This window comes from Sceloporus occidentalis, unplaced genomic scaffold (assembly GCF_023333645.1).
Source record: "Sceloporus occidentalis isolate IW3139 unplaced genomic scaffold, rSceOcc1.0.p SCAF_1, whole genome shotgun sequence".
Taxonomy (NCBI): domain Eukaryota; kingdom Metazoa; phylum Chordata; class Lepidosauria; order Squamata; family Phrynosomatidae; genus Sceloporus; species Sceloporus occidentalis.
Window position 1 is genome coordinate 164039105 of NW_028316981.1, and position 16803 is coordinate 164055907.

The following is a 16803-nucleotide window of genomic DNA, read 5'->3' on the forward strand; positions in this document are numbered from 1 at the left end:
TGACATTATATCTATGAACGCTGGAGCATTTAGTGCCTATGTGTCTTGTCTTTATCGGTGATTGTCTTTTTTAGTGATGATTATTTGATTCTTCAGCCATCCATTATCAGTCTTTACACTATTATTATTATTATGCTTTATTTATATAGCACTGTAGATTTACACAGGAATGCATATTTTTGTTTATATGTATTATGGAGTCTGGTTCATAATTCTAAGTCCTTCTCCTTTGTTTTGGTTCATTTAGATGAATCTTCATCTGGATGTGCTAGCTTTCTCATTTCAAAATAAGACTTGCTCCCCTCACACCCTTGTTTTCAGCCCTGCCTTGAACCCTACTTAGCAGACAAATGACAGAATGGGGAAGGGAGCAAATACGTATAGCTTGGCTATCATGCATCTGCAAAAAGATTACCTGCCCTGTGCTCTGGGAAGTGACTGGGAAAATACATAAATGTCTTTTTGAGAGTATAAGAATAACATCCAGCTCCAAGCTTAACAATGGGGAGAATATCTGCCAAATATTAATAGTTTGGGGAACACTGTATGAGGGAATAAGACCCACTAGTGTAATTATTTTGAAAGCCACAGTTCTTCCTCAGGCACCGTTGAACTGAGGCCTCCAACACCTTTTTGCAAATACTACCCGTAACTGTACTTTGGGAACAGATACATATTGCCAAGACTGGTCTCTCAGCTTAATTCCATCCCACCTACTTATGAACCTACGCAAGAAAGAAAGAAAGAAAGAAAGAAAAAACCAAGTCATGGTCTTTACATGCTCTTAGATCTTCTTCTCTGGTTTTACCTGTAATACACTGGTGATGAAAACCGAAAGGCCCATTAATACAAAGATCATCAGTCCAGTAGCTCTCTGTTCAAGTATGCCCAGGAATTTTGGTTGCTCCCCAGGAGCTGCCACATTTGACTCCACTTTGAGACTGTTCACGTGACTGATGGAAAGGACAGTGGCAGCAACGAACCAAGGCAGCCCAATGACTGAACACACACCAAGCATGAGGCCTACCATGAAAAGGTCCAAATGGTAGCCACACCCTTTCTGTGGAGATAATAATTCATTAGCAGAGATCAACTGGAAGCCTATTTTATATAAACACTAACTAGTTTTAGACAAAAAGTCATTGGCATCCGTGTTCCAAACAAAAACTCAAATAATAAATAGCAGGTTATTTGGTAACTCAAATAACCTATTAGAGTTACCAAACTGAAAACTGGAGATGGCCCCTGTACATTTAAAGCTTGAGTAGAAGAAAGAGTTTTCACTAGTTTTCTTGTCACTCAACCAGGTAACAAGGAACACCTATTGAAGTGCAATCTTCTACACAGCCATCAAAGGTTTGGGAGCTGTCTCTGGTTTTTCCTCTGAAAACTTTAGATCCTATTCTGTAGATTCCTGAATGATGGTGGGGAGAAGCAGAACTATCTGACCCTTTTGTCAGAAAGCACCTCTACCTCAGAGATCTGCTAGGAAGGCCTTCCTTCTCAGCATGAAGAACTGTAGTACAAAGATGTGGAATAGGACCTTTTCAGCTGTGAACTCCCTGCCAAAGGAGATCTGTTTATGAACGCACATGCACATTCCCAAACACACCATACAGCTTTCTCTGACAGTTAAGAGCAATTCCATTTCTGAAGCCATTTGCGGGTGATGATGTTGAAGATGATAATGACGACTGTACTTTTTATTAGATCTATGCTTCTTTGCTGCTTTATTAACATATTTTAATTATGGTTTTTAACATGGGCTTTTAACATTATTTTTAAATATTTGCAGTACAGCTTTTTGAACAACTGTAGTGGAGGAAAATGTCAACCTCAGCCTTTCCTAGGGATACCAAGGACTGAATTTGAAGCACTGCCAATGCTGGGTCACTGAGATTTATTCCTCTGATGAGTCATAACCTGGCTTTAAAAAAAAAATCAAACAGTGAAAAGCATATCTGCACCAATGTTCCTTTTTCTCTTTCTGTTTTCTGCTCCTTTTGTCTCCCTTTGTCTTTTGAATCTGCTTTTTTCCTGTGGCAAACTTATTTGCAATATGTACATAACAAAAACAGCAGAAAAACAATGAGGAATAATTAAACTTCAGGTCATAAATGGGACTTTATGTGTATGTAGGGGCAGCAACTGACAGAAGCAATTTCATGCTGTTTCCCACAATCAAATATAGACACACCTGCTTGTGAAGCAATTTATAGAGTTGGTGGGCTTGTCTTAAGTTTGAAATGGGAAGTAAAGAAATGGTAAGATCTTCAGATTGCCATTTCAAGAGTAGAATTAAGTGAGATCCTGTGTATGTTTACTATGAGTAAATCCTAATACATTCAAAGGGGTTTACTCTCATTTAAGGGTGCAGACCACACTACAAAATTCAGAACTTTAGTTCTAATTAACTAGACTGAAAGTTGTATTAGCATTTCTCATCCATTCAGCTGCATTTCTGAGACATATCTCTGAAATAGCTAGTACAGACACAGGTCTAAACTGCACTTCAGAAATAGTGTGATACCATTTTATCTGCCATGGCTCAATGCTATGTAATTCTGGGATTTGTGGATTTCTGAGATATTTAGCCTTCTATCCAAGAACTCTGGTTCCACAACAAACTACAGATCACAGAATTCCATAGCACTGAGACTGAGACAGCATATGCAGAATTTCTTTACGCAGGGAGGTCCAGAACAGATCCCCCGTGTAATAGAAGGGACCACTGTATCTTCTTTGATTCTAAGTTTTCCAATTCCTGTTAATGGAACATTGTATATACATATATGTTAGTTGTAATGGGATTTCAGGAGCATAATGCCTAAACACTTCAAGTGGAATGGGAGACAGAAACTAAGCACATATTTCTTGAAGTTTATAAAGTGTATACAATATGCACAACAGTATGTTTATTAAATATGTTTTTCGTCCATGTGAAACAACAGTTCTTAGGCATACAGGAGAATGGTTTTTCACTCCCCAATACTTTTTTGTGAAAATTTCATATGCACAAATCAGCTGGTTTTGCTCAAAAAAACACTATGTGCACAAAGCAATATTCTTTATTTGTGTAAAATATAATATTGTTTTCTTGTTTGTGCAAAACCCACAAAAATGTAGGAAAATGGTATTTTCATTCTCACTGAAGGAAGAAAAAATTCACAGCTTTTTCAACATATCTCAATGGACTGACACCCCATTTCTCACTAAGAATGAGAAAAGTTGTGAATATTTTGTATATCACTAATGTATATTAACCAGGAAATGGGAACAATTCTCTCTTCAGGAACAGATTCTGGGTATATTCTCCTTGAAGTATGTGGATGTGCAGAACTTCAAGTTATTACTGAATCCCCCCACCCCCCACACATGTATATATAATGTATCTGTGTCCGAAAGAAATTGGTTTCATGTAGCTTTACTGCACAATGTTATCATATTTAATTCAGAGGTAAGTTCCACTGATTTCAGAGGGACTTACCTCCCAAGTAAATAGGTACAGAATTGCTGCTTTAGCTAAACTTTAGGCACACTGAAATCAATGGGACATAAATTAGTCACTACTAGCTTGTCCCATTGATTTCAATGAGATGAAATGACAATTTAGTTTGGATCCAAGCTATTATCTTTAATATGAAGCTTTTAATACCACATGATTTTTCTTCTCACAGATATTTACAGAAATAAAAGCACTACAGTCTATTCTGGCCATAGTTTGTCATTACCTTGAGTTTATGCTCTTTCCTGTTCACAATAACTGCTGTTATTTGCTGGTCCATAAATATCAGTATGGTACAGAGCAAAGCTGGGATGATAGCTGCTACTACTGTCCACCACGGGTTGGGCCCTATGGGATTAACGAGCCAACCACGGTCATCACTTGTTGGCTGCAGAAAAATACACAGACATAACAATGTACTATGCAGTGTTATCTAAATATCATCCAGTCTCAAGATACAATTCCTCTTGATCACCTGGGAAGATTCTAGGAATGCTTTTACATGACATATAAAAACTTTGTCCTTCACATTCCATCCTGGAATGGTAAATACATCTATATTGGGTTGTCAAAACTCTTGATTGCAATCCCAAGAACTCTATGGATTATGCAGTGATGGCAAACGTTTTAGAGACTGCAACTGCAACCCAAGCTGCAACTCAAAACCCACTTATTTATTGTGAAGTGCCATGTCCCTCTGACTTTCTAGTAACAAACTCTGGTGAACTCTGTGCTGAGGTGATGGCATGTGTGCCCACTGAGAGGACTCTGAGTGCCACTTCTGGCACTCGTGCCATAGGTTCACCACCACTGGATTATAGCATTCTCTGATCAGGTAAATCAGTGGTTCTCAAACACTAACATAGGAACCCAGAGGGGGTGGGAGAGTTGCTCGGGGGGGGGGGGGGGGGCATGAGACCTGGAGGCTCTGGTCCCTTCTCTTCTTCCCAAATTATTTTGTGTATAAAATTTACACAAGTATTGTGTTAAATACTTCGTTTACTTAAATAAAACTGTTCTAATTTGAATGATGTTATTTCCTTATAACACGTTAAGATATCAATATATACATGAATGTACGAATGGAAAATACACACATTAAATAAACAAAATATTTTTATTCATATACTGCATTGAGGGGGGGGGGGAGTGTGCATGTACTGTAGTTGTAAAGAGGGGTTCCAAAGGCTTATTCAAGGAAGTGTTACCAGGCATTGTGTGATTGTTATCTGACTGTTATTTGATATTTGCTTTGATATGGGATATTCGATGTTTTTAATTTGTCGCTTGTTTATTTTATCTAATGCTATCTTGTATTATTATCTATTGTTTATATGTATTTTGTTATTATCCTGTAGAGTGTACGTCATTGGCAGCTTTCATTTTTATCGATCTTTAATTGTATGTACAGTGCTATATAAATAAAGATTAATAATAATAATAATAATAATAATAATAATAATATAAGCTGTGCCATTTTTAAAAAGTCATGCCTACCTGGAAGGAGCTAGGAACTTTTAACTTCGGTGATGGGATTCCAATTAAGTAGTCAATCAACACCATAATAACGATGGTAATGAAAATAGCAAAGTCGCCTACCATGGAACGTACCTAATGAAAGAAAGCAGAAATGGGTTCAGCAGGGTGTATGCTGGCTGTCAGGGCAATTGGGAGATGCCATTCTGTTATCTCAGTGGATAACCAGAGTTCATATGGCTAGGCCAGGGGCTGAAAAGGACAACAAGCCAGAAAAGCCAGCAAAATTAGAGAGACCTGAGACAAGTTAAGTCTTAATTGGCTACAAAAATGTTGCCTGTGTGTCTCCCCATGCACCCTCCACCTCCATGCATACACTGCAAGTTTTGTTTTTTTTTAAAAGCACCTGCCACACATTTGATTCATTAGCAGCTAAAAGTGGGGCATAAACCTCTCTCTACAGATAGGAAGGTAGAGAGGGAGGGGAGGACAGGAGGTAACTGTCACTTTTCTCCAGTGGCTGAAAGGAGCACAGGGTAGTATGTCAGCAACTCAACTTCAAGACATCATCCAGACCACAATGTGGTATGAGCAAGCCAAGTTACACAATCCAGTGGACTATCAGTGGACTTGCAGAGGCCCAAGCAATATAGTGATATCAAGCTAAGTGCTGCATGAGATCAGGGTTCAAAAAAAGTGCTCTGTTTAACTCATACCCTACAGCATGATTCTGTGGTCATTCTCTGGCAGAAATTGACTATATAGTCACATTGGAGGATCTCCAGATGCCTAGCGAGAACACCTCTCTAGGAATCTGGAGGTCCTCCAGAATTCTATGATCAAATTTTGCTGGAAATATGGTTCACAATTATCCATGATTTTCATTATCTGTAGTAAGTCAAGGGTCGTACTGTATCTGCTGAATAGGATGTCATCCAGTAAACCTTATTTGGTATAAGCTTTCCTAGATTTCAGCCTACTTTATCAGATGCTAAGAAAACTAGTTTGAACATCAGAATAGTGTTGAGAAGGGATTCCTTCCAGGCTCCCAAATGTGATTATTAAGCATTACACTAAAAATCACTGAAGACTGTCATTGCTATGCAGAACAGACTGTTAAACTTTAAAATCACTATGTTTACCACCAGCAGCTACTTACTCTGGTTGGGAAATAACTACTAGTCTTAAATTGCTTCAGGAGGCTCGACAGGATAAAGGTAGTGAAGAATAGGATACAGGACCAGAAAAGAACATCAGGAGTAAAAGGGCCTTCGGTTGCACAAGTAGGGCCAGTAAACTCTCCTTGCATTTCATGACATTCCTATTCAAACAGGTATAATCAGAGCATTAAAAGCACAGCATTTGCAACAGTCACAGTGGATTGATTACAGTGAAATGTCTGAATAAAGGCTATTGATGTTTAGTAACAAAGAAACAACATAGCAGATGGAACAAAAAGAACAGGGTCTCTTTCAGGCTACAAATTATCATTACCCATGAACCTACAAAGGCATGGGTGCAATTGGGCAACTTCAACATTTATTTATTTATTTGAGGAATAGTCAACCTAAAATCTTTAGATTTTTGAAAACATGTGCATACAAAAAATGCTAGAGAAAAAGTATCAGAATAATACAGGGCAGAGGTGGTACAGAATCAAAAAGGAAACATAGTAAAGTACACTAATGTACATGGATCCTAGCTATTAAAGCAAATGCTCTTCCAAAAGACAAGCCAAGTGGATCTTTATAGAATTTAAAGAACTGTAGTTTTAAAACATTAAATATGAAAAACTTTAGTATAGCATTAAGACATAAAAAAGCTTAAAAGACACAAGAATAATAAAAGAAACAGGGCCAGCTAAAAAAACCTTGGTAAATAACATTGCACTGAAATAATAATGCAGGCACCAGTCACACCTCAACAGGAAACATTTTCCATAGTTGCCAACTGAGAAGGCTCCTTCCCCTGCTGGCATATACTGATTATCCAGACCAAGATGGCTATGTTTTTGAATTGCTGATGCATAGTGGGCCAGAGGTAATTAGAGAAGAGCCTCCATGATGATCTTAAGCCACAGACTAATATAAGGGAAGATATGCTTCTGCAGATTTTGAGGTGCTTAGTTGTCTAGGCATAAGATTTTGGGGACTTCAGACCATCAGATGCAGCCTAACACATTTTATTTTCATCTACTGCTGCCCATCTCATGAGATACATGGAATAGGTGGTAGGTATTTATAAGCAGTGGATGAGGGAGAACTTAAGTAGAAGTGAAATATTGAGAAACTGACCATCCTCTTCACAGAACCTGGACGGGACAAAGGGTTTTCGTCACAATACCACCTAACTACTATTAATATCACAGTTAAGATTATTTATTTATTTATTTTCTGTGGGACAGAGAGAAGGGCCTCTTCTGAGGATCTTAGAGGCTCATATAGGGCTATAGAGTCCTTCAAATAATAATCAATGTTTGCATATTTTGCATTTTGATTCCCTTACAGTCACCTCTCATCCAAGGAAGGAGTACAGCCAACTGCAGTACTCCAAGGATCTCATGAAATGGGCTGCAGTCCACTAAAGTCTGCACCAAATTAAACATGTTAGACTATAAAATGTTTTAGGAAAAGCTGCTCCAATTAGTGAATGATGCTTTGCTAAAGGCATCTTTCTGTCTCCAACAGACTGTAAAGTCCACAGACTTACAGAAACTGTGAGATTAGCCCATGGGACTGTTGAGAAACTGATGTTGTTGCTTTGCCAGTAGTTCATGGTTTCATTGCTGGGATTTCGAGGGGCTGAACATCTGCAACTGAAGCAAACAAGAAAAGGTTAATTAAGCACATTCACCACATCTCAAAATATTGTCTTTGGCCAAAGCAGATGGGCCACATAAAGCGGCTTCCCTTCACTTTGGGGGTGTGGCATTTAGATGACGCATGCTCCTGAAGGGAACAGAATTTGCGCCGAGGCCACCTAAAGTGGCCCGAAGCTAGCTGCAAAAGGAGCAAGAAAAAACACTCCTTCTGGCATGCGGATTGAGGCCACTCCTGGCAGCCCACTTTGGGAGCGGGCCATCTGGTCACCATGGTCCCAGAACAGCCAGAGCAGCCACATATCACTCCATTTCATCCATCTGCTTCACCCCCTTTTTATTAGATCTCCCATAATCTCCTGCTGATTGTGTTGGTCAGAGTTAGAGACCAACACATCTAGAAAGTAGCAGGAAGGGAAACACTGCTAATAGAGTGAATATCTCTTCCTCCTGTAAAATAGCTGACCTTCAGTCTTCAGTTCCAAGGTATATTATAATATGGCCACATGTGTTTAACAGTCTCCCAATATTTTTTTAATAATGAAAAGGATCAGGAAAAGGATGTACATGCATGCTGGAAGAATGGAACAGTGAGAAGGAAAGACTCCTTTACTCTCTACCCTTCAGACAGTTTAATGTTCATAACTACCTGTCCTGGGCTGGGGAGAGGAGAGATAGTTTTCACCCATGAATGGAGAATTAAGTTTCATCCCAGATTATACTATTTATTGTTATCAGTCAGGCTCTGCAGAAGGTGGGCCAGGGACTAGATGCTGTAATACGCTAGATGAGGGCACATAAACTGAAACAGCACCCTGAAAGACAGAGGCTCTGTGGATTGGTGGTTCCTAGGTCCAGAAACTGAGCAATCAGTTAGCCCTTGCTGCTAAATGAGCAGGTTCATAGCCTGTGAGTACTCCTAGATTCATCTCTGTCTCTAGACGCCCAGGTGGATTCTGTGGTTCAGAGTGCCTGTCTGACAGAGATAATCTGGTCATAGTAATTTATGTATTGGTACCATCTTAATTAGACTACTTCAATGCACTCTACAGGGGGCTACCACTGAAGGTGACTTAGAAGCCATAGTTAGTGCAATATGCAGTAGCTAAACCCATGGTGGAAACCTCTTAGAAAAGACACAGGACATGTTGGTTTTAAAGTAATTGCAATGGCTGTCAATATGCTTCTGACATGAATTCAAGGTGCTAATAGGGATATTTAAAGCTTGGGACACATGAACAAGAGCCTATCCCTATATATAGCGCCTACTCTTGGGAACACACTCCCGCAAGAGATCCGCTTAAGCGGCACACTGGAAGCCTTCAAAAAGGTATTGAAAACATATATCTTCCAGCAAGCACACCCTCCTGCCTCTCTGTAGAGAAAGTATTCCCCAATTAGATTAGATACCTTGATAGTTATAGTTGTTTTTAGATAATTATATTGAATAGTTGTAATTTTAATCGAATGTTTTTAATTGTTTTTATATTGTATTATGACATATGTCATAGTTTTAGTAGATGTGAACCACTTTGCTCTCGAGGAAAAGCGGTATAAAAATAAACAGTTTATTAATTATTATTATTATTATTATTATTATTATTATGCCTGCTGAAGGATTGTGGTCTGCTAAAGGAGACCTCATCTGTGTCACAGCAATGGGAGAAAGACACTGTTTATGTGAGAAAGGGCTTATCCTAATGTGTACCATGGGTGTGGAATGCTCTCCCTTTGGAGGTCTGACTGGCATAGACATTGGGTTTATTCCAGCTCCATGACTTTTCATCAGAGCTTTGGGAGCTTAACGATTTTCCCCATTCAAAACAGAAAACATGGGTCTAAACTATTTTATTTGTTTCAAACTGTCAAATTACTTAATATTCTTTTAGACTATTTAAATTATTCCGTATTGTTTTAAATCATCTCTGGCTGATTTTATTTGTAGACTGCCCTGTAAGCCTGTGATATAATGTGGGACACCAGTGTGGGATAGTGGTTTGAGCATTGAACTACAACCCTGGAAAACAAGGTTCAAATCCTGACTTGGCCATGAAAGCCCACTGGGTGACCTTGGGCAAGTCACACTCTCTCAACCTCAGAGGATAGCAATGGAAAACCCCTCTGAAGGAAGTTGCCCAGAAAACCTTGTGAGAGGGTTGCCAAAAGTCGAAAACGACTTCAAAGCACACACCACAGAGACACACACAAATATTTTCACAAAATAATAAATTGTGGAGTCAATCTATAATTGAAGAGGTTAGACAGGAATGATATAAAAGCCTTATGATGCTCAAGACTACATCTTCTATTAGGCCTGCTTTTCACCGAGGCTGAGCCAAAGATTCTTGGAAGGGAGGGAAGGGGGAGAATTTTTTTTCTGCCTTCTTTCCTGGGGGAGAGGGACAAAGGTTATCTAAAACTGTCCTTCTTCCAAGACCTACTTGTTAATACCACACATTTAACAGCCCTGGAATCTTAACAGTAGGTAGAAACCATTTTTTCCTCCCAGGAATTCTCAGAACAAGGGCAGCAGACACTGCCCTCACTCTGGTTGGCTTAATAACCATGTAATGTGACACAACACTGATTTAGCTCAGTCAAGAGCAAGGGCAATGGATTCAGCCTTTCACCCTTGGAACTCCTGAGAAGCTAAAAATAGGGCTGCCAAGACTTCAGGGAGAACAGGTGCAGCTAGCAGTAAGTTCTTTGCCCACTTTGCCCTCTTTTGCTACCCGCTTGGGGAAAGAAAAGCTAACTGAGAATCCAGTGTAAAGAGAGAAATCAGAGAATATCTCAGCTCAAACCTTTAAAAAAAATCCTAGGAGACTGAGTTAATTGCATCTGCCTCATTAACATCAGATTTGGTCATGAGATGCAATGAATGAAGTCCCAAGGAAAGTTATCAGGAATACGTAGCTGCCACTGACTGTGCACTCTACATTTCCCCAATAATGTTTATTTAAAGAAGATATCATACCCTCTAACACTTCACAGATCAAAACCAGAACACATGTGGCCAAGCAACATCAGTGTGTGGTCCAAATGGTGAAATTTATTAATGAAGAACAACACATAGGAGAGACTGCAGTAATTTCCTTTTGTGTGAGCCTACTGGGAAGGGCAAGATTCTAACTTCTCCTCTCCTCTCTGTTCCTCTCTTCCCTGGCAACTTAAATAAGTACAAACTATTTTAGAACTCTGAACTTAGTCTGAAGCAACTGAAGTAAACTGAGAATGAAGGGAAAAATCAGGAAGAAGAGAAAAAACAGGAAAATTTAAAAACATCTCAAAAGGTGGAATGACAGAGGACTAACTGGGATTGTCCCTCCAAATTGGGACAGTCCCTGCATTTCATTGTCGATCAGATAAAGAAGGAAGTGAGGTAAGTCGCACTGTGATGAAGCCACTTCACATGCCTGCCATGTTGACTCTATCCTAATGATGTAAATTTATGTCTTTATTCTTCTCGTCCCTGAAGAGGGCGCAGAAAATGTTATTACTCCTATTTCTCCTCTATGGAGAATGAGATATTTCAACTTGGTCACCCCTCACAGACAAACTATTCCAGATAAATTCCTGAAGAATGAGTGATATAAAACACTCACCTGGCTTTCCTTGCCTAATTCTTCTTGTAGTTAGTGGTGTCAATCATAAAACCCCATTCGCAGTGTCTAGCAATAAACAGCAGTGCCTGTGTTTATCTTTACAATGGCATTCCCTTTCTCCCTTGACTGAGACTCACAATTAAAATGACTGTCTGAAGCCATGCTACTTTTATCACTTAAGCAAAACAACCAAAAATGTCCTGAAGTTTATTGTGGGTTTTTCGGGCTATGTTCTAGAAGAGTTTATTCCTGACGTTTCAGAGAATGCAGAGAATGTCCTGAACATCCAATATCTCATTGAAGTGCCTGCCCCATTGCTTCTTTTGCAAATAAAGTGTCTGCAAATTCTCACATCTTAGTGAAGCAGGTGTCAAATTTCAGAGCTCATAAATAATTGACATGGCATTGAGAAAACCCCAAATCCTGTATCTTTAGCAAACAGTGTTCATCACATCCCTACTCTATACTTACCAAAAAGATAGGAAAAGGAGACATAGGTCAGCAGCAGGCAAATGTTTCTGATGATGGCCCAGTGGCCTCCTTCAACTTCTGCTGTTCTTATACATCTCCTCTTTCTAACAAAAATTGTCATCACGAGAAAAAGCAGTCACTCAAGAGGAGGGCACAAGCTCTTCATACAGAGGTTCCCAGATCCAGTCTCTGGACCCTACAGGCAGAGTTAGAAAAAAGCTTGCCTGCACCAAAGAGCCATTGCCAGTCAATATAAACAAGACTGACCTAGCAGGAGCAATGGCTTGGCTCAGTCTGAGGCAGCTTCCTCTCCTTCTATGATTCTGTTTTGAGATCTAGCAGTACATTTCAGATATGTTATTAAAAGTTAATGAAAATTTTACTGGGATGTCATACTGTCAGTTTTGGAAAAACATCCTGCATGATGGAATTTTTTTTTAATTGCTTTGTTGAGCTTTAAGAGCATAAGAATCCATAGCAACTGAGCCTTCTCAGAGGCATGTTTTTCTAGCTGTTAGAAAAAGAAACCCCCCAAGTTCACCATCACTTTGATCATCAAACACCAGTGAGAAATACCCAAGTTCCTAAGCCGATGAATGATAGATAGAACACCTCTGAAACTAACCTTAACCAGACAGGTAATTTATTCCCATTTAGTCCAATTCCTGGCAATGTTTTGGTCCATAGTTAACTGGTTAATCGTGTTCCCTCATAAATTGCTTTGAGCAATCAATTTGGTAACAAATTCGCTTTTTGATAAAGAATAAGCATTTTATTAATTTTACTTATTTTCAATTATTAAAATATTTCTATCCAGTCTGTGAGATCTGAGGGCAGAGTTCAAATTGTATAAATCTATGCAAGTATATATGTATTGTTTATAGTTGCCTTATTGTTAGCTTCTTATCCTTATTTTATTGTTGAGGTTGTGTGCTAAGAATGTGCAAAATACTTCTACAAACTTAATTCCAATCATTTTTCAGTAAACGTCTTTATTGGATTCCATCTTTTATTCTGTACCATGAGATACTGTTATTGTACACCTTCAAGCAGATTCTGACTTATGGTGACCCTAAGATGGGGTTTTCCTGGCAAAATCTGTTCAGTGGGGGTTTGCCATGGCCATCCTCTGAGGCTGAGAAAGAGTGACATACCCAAGATCACTGAGTGGGCCAAGAAGGGATTTGAACCCTGAGCTCCAGAGTCATAGTCCAGTGATCAAACCACTACACCACATTGGCCTTCTTCTTAAAACTACTCCAGAGTATATAAGATATAGATGTATGGGAAAGCCTTGGATTACATGCTACCCTTAAGTCCAGTTATTTTGTTTGAAGCACTGGAAGTTGCACAAATTTTGGCTTACCAAGTTGTCATTGATTTAAAGGGTCTAATGTAGTTAGGACTAACAATTGGATATAAGCTTCTGTTTTAATAAGGTACATTCATAAGCCTCTTAGACATGGCATAGCTAAAACTCAACATGACTTAGGACTTTATCACACAAATCAGAAGCTTTGGAATTGGAAAAAAATGGCTGCTAAAGCAACTTACGGGGCCCAAATTCAACACTGGAGGGAACGGGAAGCTGTTGTGAGGAAAATGTTTGTGTGGTAAAATCAGCACAACTTCCAAATTTGAACTCAGTTTGGAAGAGGTAAGCTGGGCACTGGAGGCGGTGCAATAAAGTCCTTAATCTCGTACACAGTTCTAGGGAGCAGTGTAGTTGTGTTAGTCTTTTACAGCAAAAACAACCAAGAGCCTTGTAGCATCTTAAAGACTAACAAGTTTTATTTGGTAGAGGTTTTTGTGCACTGCAGGCTACATATGCCAAATTAAACTTCAAGGTGCCCCACAACTTTATTTTATTCGATCTACAGTTCTTGCCCAGTGCCTAAAGAGTTATTTACCCTTTTCAACATATCACAGAGTGAATTCCATCTAGGTGTATTTCTAACACTTTGGCTGGAATCCTGTTGGTGACATACATGCATGTGTATGTCTTGTTTGGAGGGGTGCAAGTTGTTTTCCACTACACCCTTTGGCTCTGTTCAAAACCTCCTTCCCAGCAGCTCCCAAGGCCCAGGGCACTGCTACAGCTGTTCAATGGACAGGGAGAGGGAAAGGACCAGTCAGTGGGGGCTGCCTTCCATTCCTGCTGCAGATCTCTAAGTTTTCCCTGCTACTCAGATCCTGTCTGATCTTGGAAGTTAAACAGGGTAAACCCAGATTAGTACTTGGGAGGGGGACTGCCAACAAATACCAGGTGCTGTAGGCTATATTTCAGAGAAAGAAATTGGTAAAACGACTCTGAGTATTCCTTGCCTAAGAAAACCTATGAAAAATTAATGGGGTTGTCATAAATCAAAGATGATTTGGAGACAATAGACACACACACACACACACACACCTCCCTGCCACTCTTCCCTGGCAGTTTATTGGCCACAGCAGTGCACTTCAAATCTTGGTGGCTGCAGGCGGAAAGAGACAGGCAGAGCTGCCATCAGACAGCATTACCCTCTGCGTGTTCAATATAGGATCTTGGCTAGTATGGCTATTTCAACATGCCTACTTAGGTATTAGTTCATGCTATTATTGCTCAGAGGCATAGTTCTCTTTGTTTCCCATTTCTATGCAACCAGCATTCTCAAAGTAATCAATGAATGCAAATAAACTGAAAACAATCAATTTTTAAAACATTATTGGGAAAAAAAAGCAAGAGTAACTCACTAATACAAGGTCAGTTTGTCAAGATCACTGTGCATGTTAACTGGGAATTTCGTCCCCAGTTTCACCAATTTCTCTAGAGATTCATAGATGAAAATGAGGCAGATCAAAGAGGCAAAAGCTTCTTCTGTAAACCGGGTAATGTAGCAGACAAGAGAGCTAGCATCGGTTGCCACAAGCACAATGCACAGGAAAGCAGTCCACAGGCCAATGCACGCTCGTAAGGAGAGATAAGAAAGGCCATAGTCTCTGCAGAAGAGGGGACACACAAAAGTAATAGGGTGAGGGAAATAGGAACTACTCAACACAATCCTGGTTCTGATCACAAAATCACAAAGACAGAGGTATAAAAGTTGTCTAGTCTTGACTGTTACCCATTAATAAATCAGCATCCCTTCTTCCTTCCCCACCCCTATAGTGCAGTAGATATGTGCAGACCCATCAGGAAGCATTCAAGAATGATCACCTGGATTTTGAGGAACCCATATGTATGATAACAATCTCATCAAATGGGAGATTCCACTCCCTTTAACAACTATCCCTTTTAAGAGATTAAAAAGGTACCGTGGCCTAGCATACTGTTACATATAATTACACTCCTAAGAGAAACACATTGTCTAGATCGGATTCTGCTCTTGCCACACACCCCTCTGAGCAGTGCTCTTTTCTTCTAATTTCTATATCCATATATTACCAAAAGCTTTAAGCTGGTATACATTTTTTCCTATTGTATTGCTTGCAAGAGGAGGAAAAATTTGAAAAGCAAAGATACACCCTAAAAAGGGTGACAAAAGAAAATGCAGTCCATACACACACCCCTCTCCCAATTTGGTCACAGCAATTAGTGATGTTAACTCTAGCATTGCTATGAATTTAACAGAATTAGTATAGTTGTTCACCAAACATTCAGCAACAGGGTCTACCTACAACTACCAATCAGATTTAGGCCAGGCAAAATATTCACATCTTATCTAGCCAATTTCAGGACACATCTGTCAACATCCAGGATGTATGCCAAATGCTCAGGTAAGCATACATCAAAGCATACAACCTATTTACTTGTGAGCATGACTGGGGGGGGGGGGGTGTCATGTTTTCTTGGAGACCCTATGTTTTTTGTAATGGTACAGAAGATTACTTTCTGGAAGGGGCAGTTCCTCTGCCTGCTTGTCTTAGAACTTTTCAGTGGTCTGCATTTTGCTTCTGTTTTAGGTTATTGATTTATATTTTTAGAAATACAGGTCATTTATTTTTGTTATGTAGAGAAGTGGACTTCAATTGTGAGGCCTCTAGCACTCTGGAATGTGTACAATGACAGAAAAAGCCCAAAACCTTTCATTAGTTTCACACACAAAGTTTTTGTTATTAACTGCTCTCGACTTTGATTTGTGGTTACCCTATGAATGAGATCTTCAATTCACCCTATCAGTAGCAGCCCATCAGCCCAGCTCAGGTCTTGCAGACTCACGGTACCCATAGCTTCCTTGACTGAGTCTGTCCTCCTGTAATGCAAGATTCCTCTTTTTCTACTGCCTTTTCCCTTCCCAAGCATGATTGTCTTTTCTAGCGAGTCATGTTTTCTCATGATATGGCCAAAGTACTATAGTGTCAGTTTAGTCATCTTGGATTCTAGGGAGAGTTCAGGTTTGATTTGCTCTAGGACCTATTTACAGTGGATCCTTCCCACTGGCAGGGGTTTGATGCCAGCCCTCCCCGACACAGACTGCAAACAATGCAGACTATCACACTCCATATTATTCAATGGCAGCAACATGCAGATAGATGTGTCAGTGTATCTGCATGCACACACCATCCCCTTTCTTTGCTGTCCAGCTTTCACAACCATACATAGAAATGGAAAATATGATGGCATGGAAAATCCTAACTTCAATATTCAGTGATATATCTTTACACTTCAAGATCTTATATAGTTCCTTCATGGCTGCCTTTCCAAGTTCTAGTCTTCTGATTTCTTGACTGCAGTCTCCATTCTGATTAATGACAGAGCCAAGGTATGGACAATCTTGAGCTATTTCAATGTCTTCATCTTCTACTATAAATGTATGTAAATAACCTGTAGTCATTATTATTATTTTTTTGATGTTCAGCTGTAAATCTGTCTTTGCACTTTCTTCAGTAATAGTTATGTGAACTTATGAAACAGGGGTGAGCAAAGCGTGATACACACACACACACACACA

At 39.5% G+C, this 16803-nt stretch overlaps 1 protein-coding gene across 5 annotated transcripts in view; it reads right to left on the reverse strand.

Annotated features, from left to right (window-relative positions):
* The window catches only part of LOC149322629 (electroneutral sodium bicarbonate exchanger 1-like), a 127579-nt gene that overhangs the window by 15402 nt on the left and 95374 nt on the right, over positions 1–16803 (reverse strand). For 4 of the 5 annotated variants that reach the window (XR_016271981.1, XM_089480507.1, XM_089480515.1 and 1 more), the window contains 6 exons: positions 14606–14851; positions 7691–7796; positions 6141–6302; positions 5003–5116; positions 3732–3893; positions 809–1060 (listed from right to left, as the gene is read on the reverse strand). Coding sequence is in view for 4 of the 5 variants with exons in the window: in XM_089480507.1 (XP_089336633.1) it covers positions 809–1060; positions 3732–3893; positions 5003–5116; positions 6141–6302; positions 7691–7796; positions 14606–14851 (1042 nt within the window). In the remaining variant the exon portion in view is untranslated. The remainder of the gene's footprint in view (positions 1–808; positions 1061–3731; positions 3894–5002; positions 5117–6140; positions 6303–7690; positions 7797–14605; positions 14852–16803) is intronic. The other variant, XM_089480521.1, reaches the window with a different exon arrangement.